The 14,288-nt window shown below is 34.7% G+C and overlaps 1 protein-coding gene and 1 pseudogene across 1 annotated transcript; both read right to left on the bottom strand.

Annotated features, from left to right (window-relative positions):
• Positions 1-4,147: 4,147 nt before the first annotated feature.
• Positions 4,148-6,731, bottom strand: LOC123535795 (uncharacterized; annotated as a pseudogene).
• LOC123537432 (uncharacterized) lies at positions 6,506-8,806 on the bottom strand. The gene is made up of 3 exons (XM_045321147.2): positions 8,491-8,806; positions 7,712-7,802; positions 6,506-6,957 (listed from the first exon to the last, which is right to left on the bottom strand). The coding sequence occupies exons 1-3, from the start codon at positions 8,581-8,583 to the stop codon at positions 6,734-6,736; spliced, it is 408 nt and encodes a 135-aa protein (XP_045177082.2). The 5' UTR covers positions 8,584-8,806; the 3' UTR covers positions 6,506-6,733.
• Positions 8,807-14,288: the final 5,482 nt, after the last annotated feature.

The raw sequence follows: 14,288 nt of genomic DNA, 5'->3' as shown, positions 1-14,288 counted from the left end.
GCCTGTACCATTATATAACCCATTCCAATACATAATTTATTCAAGATCTTTGAAAAGCAAATCACAAAAAAGCTCCAAATACCATACATTAGTTTCCACTTTTTCTTGTCAAATATTTTGCATTTAAAGCAATATAAAACTATACATGCATTTCAATTACTGTGCCAAATACAGCAGCATACATATTAAGACATTACTATTTCATTAAAAAGTAAAACCTGTCGGAATCAATATACACCATCCACTTATTTTTCCTTATTTTTTCTAACGCTTCTTTGCTCAGAGGAATGTTATTGTGAGGAAAACATATAAGTCGTAAACATAAATGTCCCAAACATTGTTTCATTGTCATTTAAAACCACTTAATTCCATATCGTAGCTAAAATTGCCTAAAACATTCTACATTTTCATACAATTTTGTAACTGCAGGAAGTGCGCTTTCTTGGCAAGGAATGGTAAGCATTATTTTCATTGATTTATTGACATATTTATTGCCAAAAATGTATTTCATTTTTATCAACTGAAATACATTTCATAGTGTCTCATTAGAAAGGTCTCCAGCCAAACATTCTGTTCATCCAACGTGTCCTCCGTGAAATCCTAAAATTTAGACAAGGGGGCTACACGCAAGCTTGAGCACAACAAGAGTCACAATCAATCTTCAAATACACAGAGAAAGCTCTTATCAGGTTCGAATTGATCATTACTTTAAAGAGGGCTTTTCAAATAAGATAAATTATACCAACCCCTGAGTCATCGGAGGTTATAGGATAAGCATGCATCAAAATTATTCGTTATAACTATTTTCCTTAAAGACACTGATTCTGGTATGCGAGATAAGTCTGACAACAACCCATCCATAGATAATGTTGTCTATTCAGGGCTGAAGTTGTGGGCAAAACATATTCGAAATGTGTCATTTGTAGGGCTAAAGTAGAAGCAGGTCGCTGCATAAAAATTCCACCTGAAACTCGGCTGGACCGTTTAGTTCGTTTTCGCGTCTAGCCGTATTTGTATATGCCATCTGCATGGAAAGCGACTTGACACATCACTTTCGTGGCATCACATTGAATGTGAAACCGTCACTGATATGACCTGCCAAGAAGCTACAGGTCTTGAGCTATGCATCACAGGCATATCAATGCCAAGCATTGTTTCTATTGGATAGACTATAGTCAGGATCAGATTAACTACTGTACACATATTGCCTCTTTTTTCTTATTTAGGCCTAGTCCGCCGCAAAGAACAATCTTCAATTCAGTTTTCACAGAAGAATGAATTCGTGTGACATTTAGTATGTGTCTAAAAGAAATAAATATAAATGCACAGAAGAAGATGAAGAAATAAAGAAATGAAAAATATGTAAAAAAAAAAAAAAATACAAAAAATAATAAAAACAAAATGGAAAACAAATTACATCCTCATCGCTAGTGGCGTGCGCGTCAAGAGGAGGACATGCAGAAGATTACCTGGTGTGTTGCTAGTCTTGTACAGCAAACATTTGCCAATCTACTGCAGCAAACAATCAGGATAAGCCAATGAAAATTGTATTTCAAACATTTGTATAGTATTTGAGTTACAAACAGATGTAATAATATGTGACTATCAAATTATTAAAAATGAATATAAAAAGTATTGCTTACTTTACAATTGGGAACACCCTGTAGTTATATTTTTTGTTAAAAAGTACTGCTCCACCCCTTGCATCAACACAATAGTCACAGAAAATGTGTATAATTAATATCTACATATGCCGGCCAAATATGTTTTTTGATGCACGGGGGGGGGGGGGGGGGGAACAATGTTGTTTAAAGCAAAATAGCTTTTATATGTATATAACAGGGTACGTACTTCTATTTAGAGCAAAAATTACCATTTTATGAAACAAATATTGAAAAATTTGACTTTAAGATGTAATCTCAAAAATGTAGTCAGATGGTATATGTATTTAAATACTTATTTCTTAGTGGTTTATTTTTCACACTTGGAGTAGGCAAATTCATATAGAAAGTGTCCGAAGTCCTTTAAGCAATATCCCCACATGCAAACAAAATAATATAAAAGTATTTAGAAAGCTGAGTATATTTTGTTTTTATTCAATACATTTTCTCGTTTTTCATTTGGATTTGATAGATATCGGAATATTTTAACATTATGAGGTAAAGTGCAACATTTCCAATCAATCTTGGTAGACAAATAGAGGTAATACTATCTTCTCAAACTTGAATTTCTAATGAATTCCATCTAAATATAAAATGGTTAGTGCAAAAATTGTATTAATATAATACAATAGTTCGTATATCTTTCTTTTGAATAGGCAAAGTATGTATTTCAAATTTATACTTTTGGTAAAATAACTCTATCTTGTTGTGATATTGGGCAACCAGGATAGGAAAAATGTTTGCACATATTTTTGTCAAATTTATAAAGATCGTTCGAGTGAAAATGTAACTTTTATCAAGCGCAAAGTGAAGACAAATGAGCCGTGCCAAGGGAAAACCAACATAGTGCGTTTGCGACCAGCATGGGTCCAGACCAGCCTGCGCATCCGCGCAGTCTGGTCAGGATCCATGCTGTTCGCTTTTAAAGCCTATTGGAATTGGAGAAACTGTTAGCGAACAGCATGGATCCTGACTAGACTGCGCGGATGAGCAGGCTGGTCTGGATCCATGCTGGTCGCAAAGCCACTATGTTGGTTTTCTCATGGCGCGGCTCAAATAAGTGTAAATGATCAGATGTTAAAGTTTCAAACACTTCCGTCGCTTGACCAGATATGCAAATAATAGGCTGTTTACGATGACTTTTTTTTACTAAAATCGCGCGTAAAAATAATATGCTTGTATAAATGATGTAAAATAGCAAAAAAAAAAAAAAAAAAAGGAAACTCTACAGGCCGCCCAACACGACAAAAATGAAAATGCTGCAGGTTCGGTTTGATTGAGCCTATTCAGGGACGGTAGTGGGAAATGCATGCTACCGTTCACGTTCTCTAGCCCGGAGGACTCAACATTTACACAAAGTAAAAGTACACCAGTACCCAAAACAATTTAGAGACATCCGCATATGTGTTCATACGGCCATGCACATGGAACCTTCAATGATACACTAGCGTGTATTTCAATGAAAAGCGGCATGCTGCCTCCAATTAAAATAACTGACTTGCCATAAACACTGGAAAAGTGATCTTGCATATCTCAGAAACTGCTGAAAGAATAAATCAAAATGCAGGCACCATATTCAATGGGTGATTATACAATACCCAAAGCTATTGAAACCACCCAAGTCGAAATGTTCAAATTGAAAAACTAAACAGTACCAATAACACAACATAAAATTCTGAACGATCTGAAAAGAGCTCGGATTGAATGTACGCTGAGACATTTTACAAATAACGCTAAAGGTCGCGGTTTGATTGAAAGTCTGACAGTTCACTAAATTGACTGTATCTAAATATAGGTCCGTCACAAGCGACTTGTCTCAATTTTTTGCATATCCCTATGTCAGCTTAATTATAATCACATTTAAGGGCATATCTTATCTTTGCGAAAGAAACATGATTAAGCTTTATGAGCTCCTTCAAATGAGTTAAAGTGGTAAATCATTTAAAGACGTCACAATATCTAATATAATTTTTTGATCCTCAGTTCTAACTTAGTTAGAATCATGAAGCATTTTAAACAGCAGCAAGCATTATATAACTCGTGTTGCTTGTGACAGATGCAGTCTTAATATAAACCAAGTGCACTGATCAAACTTAAGCCGGATAAGAACATATTAAGTAAGCAAATTTAAACATGTTTTGATCTTTAAGAATAATGATCTGCGTTTTCCAACAATATTTAAAGTTCCATATGGCCTACAATTGTATGTTTATATTGGATAAAGTAGTTGTTCAAATGAAAAATATGTAAGAAAATGACTACTTTCAATATTACACATGAAATTATACAGTTTGAAAAATAAGAAGGGGCGGGGACGGGTGGATGGAAATCAAAATAATGGAATCAGTAATAATTGCAATGTTATTAAATTATTCAAATTTATGACAAATATATGAGAAAAAATTTATCAAAAGTAGGATTTACAAAGAATATAATCTTTCATATGCTAAAAACAAATAATATGGCAGCCACATTTTAAACAAAGGCATTATGAGCCTTTAATTATTTTATCAGAAAATTGAATTTGCGCAAAGAACGGGAAACCAGGTTTTGGAACTTCTGCAGGACTTAAATTCTCAAAACGTTTGCATTTTTAGTATATTTTTCCTATCTAGCATAATATCTATACCAAATTATTTTGGATTTAAACCATTTCACACTAAATAGCAATAATATGTTCATCCTCAATATTTATTGGAAGTACACTGTTCTCATATTTCTATGGTACATGATAATACCACCTTTATCAATTTTCCTATCAATATATATGTATTGCCAAGTCATAATCACAGGCTGCATGATAATTATAGTCACTGATAATACTTTCCAAATTGTAAAGGTGATGTGGGAAAAGCCAATGTTCAGGTAGTACACAAATATCAATATTTCTCTTTCTTATCGAGGAACGTAGCATCAGACATCAGTCAAGATATATTCCATGTCAATACATTATGTGGAATTATGCTCATTTTTCTAGTAAAAATCTAGCTGAAATAGATCAGTGTGTAAAAAGGGTGGAGGAAATCGTAGCTTTTAACCCAATATATCAAACTCTTCCTGTTACAAGTACGAACTAATAGCAGAAAGATGTGCATAATGCCACTTTTAAAAGGACATACATGCATTGGAAAACGTAAGTTTAATGAAAATATCGTACTTTTGTCATGTAATTTATCGAAATGATTCTAAGAAATTCCACGAAAGTAATGAAAGATTATGTAGTACGCGGAGGAGGACCTCGTTTCGATTATTTCTTCGAATACAAACAGAATGTGAATTTTCTGCTAGAGTTAATCTACATATTGCCCTTCAAATATTTTTTTCACTAGACTTGTAATGTTATTCCCACTTAATAACATTTTATCACTTGAAACAAAGGTCTTTATTTCCAAACAATACATGTCGACAAACAGATCCAACAGTTGAATTAAAATGTTTCACAAGTCATACATTCCTATATTTTAAAGAACTCCTTCTGAACAAGTGTATTCCGTAGATATCTGCCCAGTTGCAATTTGTACTATAGACCGTCTCACCAATTTGTGATTGCGGTCGCGAGAGCGTTCCATATTCAACATGTATAATGTCGTTACATTCTCTAGCAAGCCGTTATGAGTATACCATAGCATTATATACATAAACTCTACTGTTATAATAGTATTTATATTTGTCCAACCATTTCTGTAAAAATGTAGCATTTTGTTCCGCCATTATAAAATAAAATCTGAAAAGTAGATACCTCGGAAGCACCGAGAACAAGGTAAACAGTGAAAATTGCAGACTCGGTTTGATTGAGACTGTTCATGAGCAGTAATGGAAAATGCAACATTGCCCAGGCCCCCCCCCCCCCCCCTCCTAGCACCTGCTTAAGCAGTATTCAATCTTCAAATCTAAATGAGTTGAAATCAATGATCCCAAAGGACCAGAAAATATAACAACACTGAGATGAAGCAGACGACATAAAACCAGAAGACTGTAACGACATTGTACAAGGATACTTCCGGAGTGGTTCTAACGATTTGACAACAACGGTATCGGTGTCCAAGTAAATCCATCCATACAGACGTAAGGCTTCAATTCGCATGAAATCACTTGCATGTTGTTTGAAGGCACATATGTCAGTTTCCTACATAGGCAAAAATTTTACTACGGTCTAAAATTTCTTTAAACTTTGTGTACTGACTGAGAATCAAGTGTAAAACGAAAATATGTATTAAAAATCATAAGTACCGCAGCTTGTTTTTGAATTATCTGCCCTTGAAAATCAGAAAATACTAAACAATCCAATTTTCAAAGACAGATAATTCAAGATTAAGACAAGGCAACTGTGCATTTTAATTTATATTTCTGTTTTAGTCATCATTTGCATTCCGTATACACAGTTTAAAGAAATTCGGTCCATGGGAAAGACCAGGACTTTGAGGTATCATTTTGTCATGTTCAGTGTCAAGGACAATTGCCACAGTGTCTATATTGACACGTGGCAAAATTTTCTTACGGACAGAAATTATTCATTAAACTCTGGTTTCTGACGGAGAATCAAATCAAAAACAGAAATATGAAATAAAGCAAATCATAGGTACCCAGCTTTGGTCATGAATTGTCTGCCCTTGAATGTAGGAAAATACTGAAAAATCTACTTTCAAAGGCAGATGTGTCTTTAAAGGAAGTCTTCTTCCCGAATATTTCACTTGGAGGATCTCGTCTGACATGTACAATATTTGGAGAAAGCATTAAAATATAGTTCCAATAGTCTCCTGCAGGCAACTTGTCGCCATGAATCAAAATGGCACAGGGTCTTACAAATCAAATAACACTGATAAAACTAACAAATTCATAAAAAGTCAGTCGGTCCTTTCTGTATATAACATAATGTATGACATTAGGAACAGGTAGAGCATCTTTGCAACAATTATTAATGTATGCTTGTAAGCAAATGTCGCCAAAAGTAACTTGAAATATATTGCTATTTGCCAAATTTTTGTTCGCAATAGTTTTTTCTTGGGCAGAAACGTTTTTGCCTTCACATTTTAATGAAAATGTAAATTTCGGTTCAATATTCAAAATTTGTTTCAAACGAAATCTTTAACAATTTTGTTTTTCTTTGAAAGTCCATGCTTTAAGTGTGATTTTGCTCTTATTGAGGAATAACGAGCGTTCCATTCACTTTGAACAGTGTAAAATAAACCTGCGTTTGATGTATATAGTTTTGAATTTTCAGTTGTTATATTCCGAATCGACGCTGCTGCTCCAGATCTTATCTTTGCATCGTCTACTCTTTCTTCTTTAGAAATGCCTAAAAGTATAAAAGTTAAAAATAGCACATTCTTTTGAAATTGGTTGTCATATGTAAATCAGTATTAACATAAGCCGGCTTCCGCCTTGCATGTGGGAGGTAAGGTTAAGATCCCCAAATGGGTCATACTGAAGAATTAATAAAATGGTACTAGCAGCTTTCGACCTTGTCGCTCAGTACTTAAGTGCGAACTCTTAGATTGTCATCCCGGTAGCAGTATAATCAAATGCTAACCATAGGACTTGCAAGCCCGGTAGCAGTATAATCAAATGCTAACCATAGGACTTGTCAGCAGTAACGGTAGCGGTAAAATTAAATGGTAACCATAACACCTATCAGTTCGGAAGCGGTATAATCAAATGCTAACCATAGCACTTGTCAGTTCGGAAGCGGTATAATAAAATGCTTACCATGGCACTTGTCAGTTCGGAAGTGGCATAATTAAATACTAACCATAGGACTTGACACCCCGGTAGCGGAATTATAAAATGCTAACCTTAGCACCACAGGCGGAAGTAACGTACCTAGGATACAGTATAGGTCTATTAGCCATATACACTTAATTTTATTGCATTGATATTGTTTTCTGAGAAGAAAAATGCCAAAATCATTACCCACCATTAACTGTACAATGCAATGTTTTTCAATCAAGCTGACAAGTGTGGGCAAGACAACGCGCCTTCCGGATGCTGAAGCTTAACATTGTCTTGAATCCAACCAGTAACACAAACACGATATGCATACTTTAATTTACCTTTAAGTGCTGCTGTATGACTACTTTTATGATCACATTCATTGCGTTGATAGACAGAGCAAAACCAAACAAGTGACTCATCTACCGGTACCTGTGGTTTGAAAATTGGGATGGATTAATATAACCTTTATTGCTGTCTCTGAAACCTTGATACAACTCAGACTGTTACTGTTTTTATATATCAAACTGAGCTCTAAATATGTAAAATCATCCGACCAATTTTTGTACCAAGTATGAAGAATTTATGCACATGCTACGTTTGAGTAAAGCTATTCGTTAATTTCATTCTATTGATTTAATTGATGGATCGGAAATAATCTATAAAAAAAGCTCTAACTTGTAAATGGAAACATGCTAATTTGGAATGGGGATATTTGTGTTTATACTTTATCTGACGATTTCATGATGCTACCAGATCTTTTACAAGAATGGCTGTGTTTGTTATGTTTCTTAAGACCAAATGTTGACACCCCAGAAGAAGCATGATCATCATGAGAGTTTTGAGTTTGCATCATCAGAACTTACAGTATCAGAGCCACTGTCCAAACTTGAGCTGTCCCACGACTTGAAATCCAAACACTTTGATTTGCTTTGCAGCCTTTACCCCTAAAGATTTAGATCTTTTTTAAAACATGCTGTAGATAAAGAATCAAACTCACTTTTCTTAAGAGTTATATGTTCTCAATATTACCTGAATCATTGTTTTGATCAGAATCCATTATTTCAACAAAATGTTACACACGTTCAAACCTTTTAGCGCTTTCACTTCATTTCATTACCTCATCACTTTCTGACGAAATTATTTCGGCTTGACTATACGCAGTTTTGTTTCGTCTTTTCCGACACCTCCAACTATTGCTGGATTGTCTCATTCTTGGTCATTAGAATCAACCTCCTCGGAAGATGGTGCGTTTGATTATGACTCGTTTCTTATCTCATTGGCGGAAAAACCGAGTGTTTATCGTTAGGCTCACGGATTTGCCCAGCTGCATCATCTTTCAATGAAAGCCCTTGCTCGTTCATGCGTTTTGCAGTTGATTTTCAGCCCTTTTCTCAGAAAACACCTTTTTATATATGCGCGTTCTTTGGCAAAGCGTAAACGTATTACGGCCCCAAAACGGATAACTCAAAAGGAAATGACGCCAACGTGAGAAAAACAACGGAGACGTTCCCGCGCGTTTCATGAAAATTTAATGACGTTGAGGGACAACATAAACATTTATTTGTTTTTTTTTTATGCATTTTTTGCTAGAATAGCGTTGGCGCATGTTCTTTTCGTGTTATAACATATTCAGAATCCCTCAGGAATCGTTGGTACCCGAGACCTACCGGCTGTAAAAACGATAAAGGTCACTAAAAGAAATCAGCTATTTCTGAACAAGGCTTATGGCTGAGGGCAACACTTTACACCAAACAAGCTTTACTACATTTTGTACACTTTTAAAAAATATGTAAATTTTCATATTTTGTAGACATAGTAAAAATATACAAAACCTCTGAAAATTATTGCGAATAAAATTTCATCGAAGGTATTACATTGTTTATCACAATCTGCCCAAAAGATATATATTAGGTAATAAAAGAAAGTCCTTACCTCTCCAAACTTTCAATTTGACTTTTGGGTGGCGTATATATGTCCAAATAACTTCATAAATGCAAACAGACAGAAAAATAAACATCATTTTAAAATAAAACGTTTTCATGATGTTCTCTATAATGCAATTTTTTCTGCATTAATTCGTGTGCAAGAAACGCATCTGTTACTAATAATATGAATAAGGGGATTAGTAACATAAGGCAAGAACATTTAAAGAATAATAATGTGTATAATAATAAAGAGGCAGACGTTTAATTACATAAAGTATCTTATCTATACATGTAAAAGAGCAAACAAGATTCGGTTATTCTTTATTTACCTGTACCTTACCTGTACCTTACCTGAAATTAATCCAAAACTATAATACAGAAGTATTTACAGTTCATTTGTAGTTGAAAATCTTCCCTACTAAAACTGCAATCCAGTTTTTAAACCCATGGTCCTCTTGTGTAGTTTTATGGGTGGCTCACTTCTAAAGTCCGTAATTCTTTATCATTCAATATTACGAGGGGGTTTCAGAAAATGTTGATACTGTCCACACAGAATGTAGAAAAAGTTTTTACACTTGAAAATAACGTGTTTTTCCATTCGGGATATCCATGATCTGAAAGCGCCCGGTAGTCTGTCTTTGGTGCACTATGCAGACACTGACACACTACCAAAGGCGCTTCTGATGTTGTAGCGACGCTCATGCAGCATTTTGGCAAAAAAAAAAAAAAAAAATCATAGGGACTTAGTTCGGGCGGATATGGAGGGCTTAGAAATTGCTTGATCTGTAAATACTGCTGTCAAATATTGCTCTTGTGAGCAGATGCATTGTCATGAATAATGCAGATGCCCTGTAAACTGCAAACCAGTTTGTTTGCGACGTTTAATACAATGTTTTCTTACTGATTTTAGAACCTTGTAATAAATATTCAGAATTTAAAAATTGTTATTATGCAAAACCAATAATGTCAAGATTCAAAGATAACAATATTTCTTCTTTTAAGGATAAAATTTTCACGTGAGCTATTTCTACTCCAGCCGTTACATCGCAAAAGCCTGTTCTTATCTAACGTCCCTTCGATCCCCGAGCACTGCCCCTCCTCTGACTTCCTTGCGGTTGCCATCCCTGATTATTAGCTTCTCTACCACGTCTGCTAATACTTCCTAAGAATGGGTATATTCGTGGCACATTTACAGCATGTTTGCGGCAGGTTCACGTCTTTTTGACCATCTTTTGGCATGCTGATTTCCCTACCAGACAGGCGCCTCTATACATTGAACATCAAAACACAACAATTAAACATACGTTAAATGAACAACTGCGGCTGGTTTATGAAGTTAATACACATAGTTTAAAATAAATAAAAAGTAGAAATTAAAAAGTGACCACAGTTTAAAACACTGGAGAAAACAGGTATTACAAATTCATGTAATGGACGCTTACTCAGTGACCTCCGATGATGCTCTTCTTCTTAAATGCTTTATTTAATCTTACAATTGTGTTAATTGACAAGAAAATGGCTTTTTAAGTATTCATTAGCCCCAAATCACCGCATCGATTATTTCCCCTAGAGTTTGTTTCTATTGTAAGTGGAGTGACCATGGCTAGTCTAGTAAACATATGTTACTAAGCTTCTTGTTAACGCTATTGAAAACACTTGTTATCCTCGGAATCAATATTTGTGTGCAACATATACGTAATTCAGAACAGCGAGAACACAGGAGCGGCTGTTCTGCAATTTGATATCTTGGATGAAATCATGAGAACATTCTTTCGTAAAATAATATTTCTTTTTCTGATGATTTGGATGTACACAGTCATGTGGATATTTACAAATTTCCAACAACTCAAGTTTATAGCCTGGAAAGGTTTCATTTTTCATTCTTTGATTTTCATAGTATACATCATTTGACAGACGATAAAAATATGTTTTAAGCGATCAGACATCATGTTCACAAGCCATTTTCAGTTTCAACTGAGTTTGAAACTGAAACATTAGTTGTCATTTATATCTTAATTGCATGATTAAATCTAATGTTACATTTTTGACTATTCTTAAGTGACCATCAAGTATTGATGGTTAGTCCATCGAGTATTGATTGTCAGTTTAAGTTGGAATTTAGTCTTGAAGTTCTAGCAAATGTATCTTTTTACTAAAGTTTCATTCTCAAACTCAGTCTTGACAGAAATCTGCTGTCGTAGCGTTGTTTGGTCAGAACGATGCGACGCTACTTCCAACGGCACATCGGCAGATTCAACACTCAATATTTTGCATGCGAAAACTCGACGCTGCCATGGCCAAAACAGGATTCCGTAAATATTACTTTGATTTTGAATTCGAAAGTACCTTTAATATTTTCAGGCATTTCTGACAAAAGAAGATCTACAATAGATGATAACAGTCACAATTTCAGAGGCATTTTTGAAAAAGAAGACAACTTCGCAAAAATCAAGATTGATGCAGAAGCAGCAGCAGCAGCAGCAGAAGCATCGGTTCAGAAAATTACCGCTGAAACTATAAAGGTTAATGCATCAAATGACGGATTATTTTGCACTGTTCAAAGTGATTGGAACTCGCGCTATATTTCAAAAACTGTAGAATCAAATTTAAAGCTATGGACCTTTAAGGAAACCCAGAATTGTTCAAGTTTTCGTTTAGGGCCACTTTTGAATATTGAACCGAAATTTACATTTTCATTAAATTGTGAAGGCAAAAACGTCTCTGTCCGAGAAAGAACTATTGCGAACAAAAATTTTGGAAATAGTGATATATTTCAAGTTACTTTTGGCGACATTTGCTTACGAGCATACATTAATAATTGTTGCAAAGGTGCTCTACCTGTTCCCAATGTCATACATTACGTCATATACAGAAAGGACCGACTGACTTTTTATGAATTTGTTAGTTTTATCAGTGTTATTCGGTTTGTAAGACCCTGCGTCATTTTGATCCATGGCGACAAGTTGCCTGCAGGAGACTATTGGAACTATATATTAACGCTTTCTCCAAATATTGTACATGTCAGACGAGACCCTCCTAGAGTAATATCCGGGCAGAAGATTATCTATAAAGAGCATGCAAGTGATGTCATGAGAATTGAAGCCTTAATTCTGTACGGAGGGATTTACTTGGACACCGACACCGTTGTTGTGAAATCGTTAGAACCACTCCGGAAGTACCCTTGTACAATGTCGTTACAGTCGTCCGGTACTTTGTCGTCTGCTTTTATAATGGCGGAACAAAATGCTACCTTTTTACAGAAATGGTTGGATGGATATAAATATCATTACAACGGTAAAAGTTATATACATAATGCTATGGTATACCCAAAACGGATTGCTAGAGAATATAAAGACCTGATACATATGGAATATGGAACGCTCTCCCGACCATGGACGAAACTGAGTAACATGATCTATAGTACAAACCGGAACTGGACATATATCTATGGAATACACTTGTTTAGTAGGAGCTCTGAAGAACATATGAATGTAGAACTTGTGAAACATTTTAATTCAACTGCTGGATCTATTTGCCGGCATGTCTTGTTTGGAAACAAAGAACTTTGTTTCGCCTGATGGAAAATTATAAAGTGGGAATGACGATTCAGGTCTCAAGAAAAGAAACTTGAAAGATGAATATTATGCATTATTATATTTTGATAGTTATTAAATATATCACATTAAAACTGGTGATAAAATTTAAAGATTGGATTACAAACAAAAAACATGGCCATTTGAAAAGTATTGGAGGCTGTGGGCATCACGAAACAGTGCATTTAATTTATATCTAGTTTATAGAACTTTCTGTATATAGCTTTATATGGTGAAATATGCACGAGTTTTGCAGCGATAAAGTCGCGCAACACTCTTCCGCTAAAGAACGAGTGCATATTTCCCGATGCAAAGATAATAACCTTTTTATTTCATACGTATCTACATGTATGTTGGGTTTCTCCCTTTCATGTTGAATATTTTGAAAATCATGCAGCAATACTAGTAAACGACATATTTATGGTTAATTTTTTATCGATGATAATAATCATGCCATCTTTGGTTCTGTAAAGAAACCTTTTTATTATATACCTACATAAATTCTGTCAAAAAAAAAAAAACAGCTCGTACGTCAAAAGTAAATACGAACAGGCAAAAAAATCCGTATTATACCGTTTGTATTGTATGTTGCCGGACTACTTTCGTTTAATATGCATGACCTGACGCAGTTCTATAAATAGTGCACACAAAAACTACTCTCACTTACAAACAATAAACATAGAATATTTCATTCGATAACAAAACAACAACCAAAAAGGTGGAGGTATATAACAAAAGGATCATTACAACAGTAGCTAGATTTTGGATTTTGTATTCGGCTCTCGTGGATTTTGCAAGGACTGATCACAGCCTTGTGAAATCCGATCTGGCAAAATCCATTCGAGTCGAATACTGCTTCCTTTGATTCACAATAGTGTGTACTTAGTAAATGATTATTTATCTCTAAACTTAATATCATCTTCATCTTCATAGTCATCCTGATAATTTTTATTATTGCTATTATTACTTCATAGCGAGTACTGGTATTTGGCGTTGCATATTTCCTGCTTTTTTCCGAACAAGAGGTTATTAAACCGTTAAGTGATAGGTACTCGTTTCCGAACAAGATGTTATTAATAACTAAAATATAATAGATCAATATTTAAAATAAAATATAAGATTATTACACACGTAAAAGGTAACCCCCTTTCTGGCGCATTCATCAAACTGAAAACGAAAGGAATTTTCCACGTGATGTCCGACACAAACTGCTTTCTTTTTTGCTCTTTGATTTCTTTCCTGCTTCTTTTTTTCTAGTCAAACTTATTTTTCTCGTTTGTATTGTTAAGGCTGATGCCATTATTATGGGCCAGATCAGACAATAAAAATAAAAATTTGAAATTTTGCAAATCGAAAGGGATAAAACGGTCATTTACGACAGACACTGCACTGCACTC

The sequence above is a fragment of the Mercenaria mercenaria genome, chromosome 17 (assembly GCF_021730395.1).
Source record: "Mercenaria mercenaria strain notata chromosome 17, MADL_Memer_1, whole genome shotgun sequence".
Classification (NCBI taxonomy): domain Eukaryota; kingdom Metazoa; phylum Mollusca; class Bivalvia; order Venerida; family Veneridae; genus Mercenaria; species Mercenaria mercenaria.
This window is presented reverse-complemented; position numbering and strand designations above follow the sequence as displayed.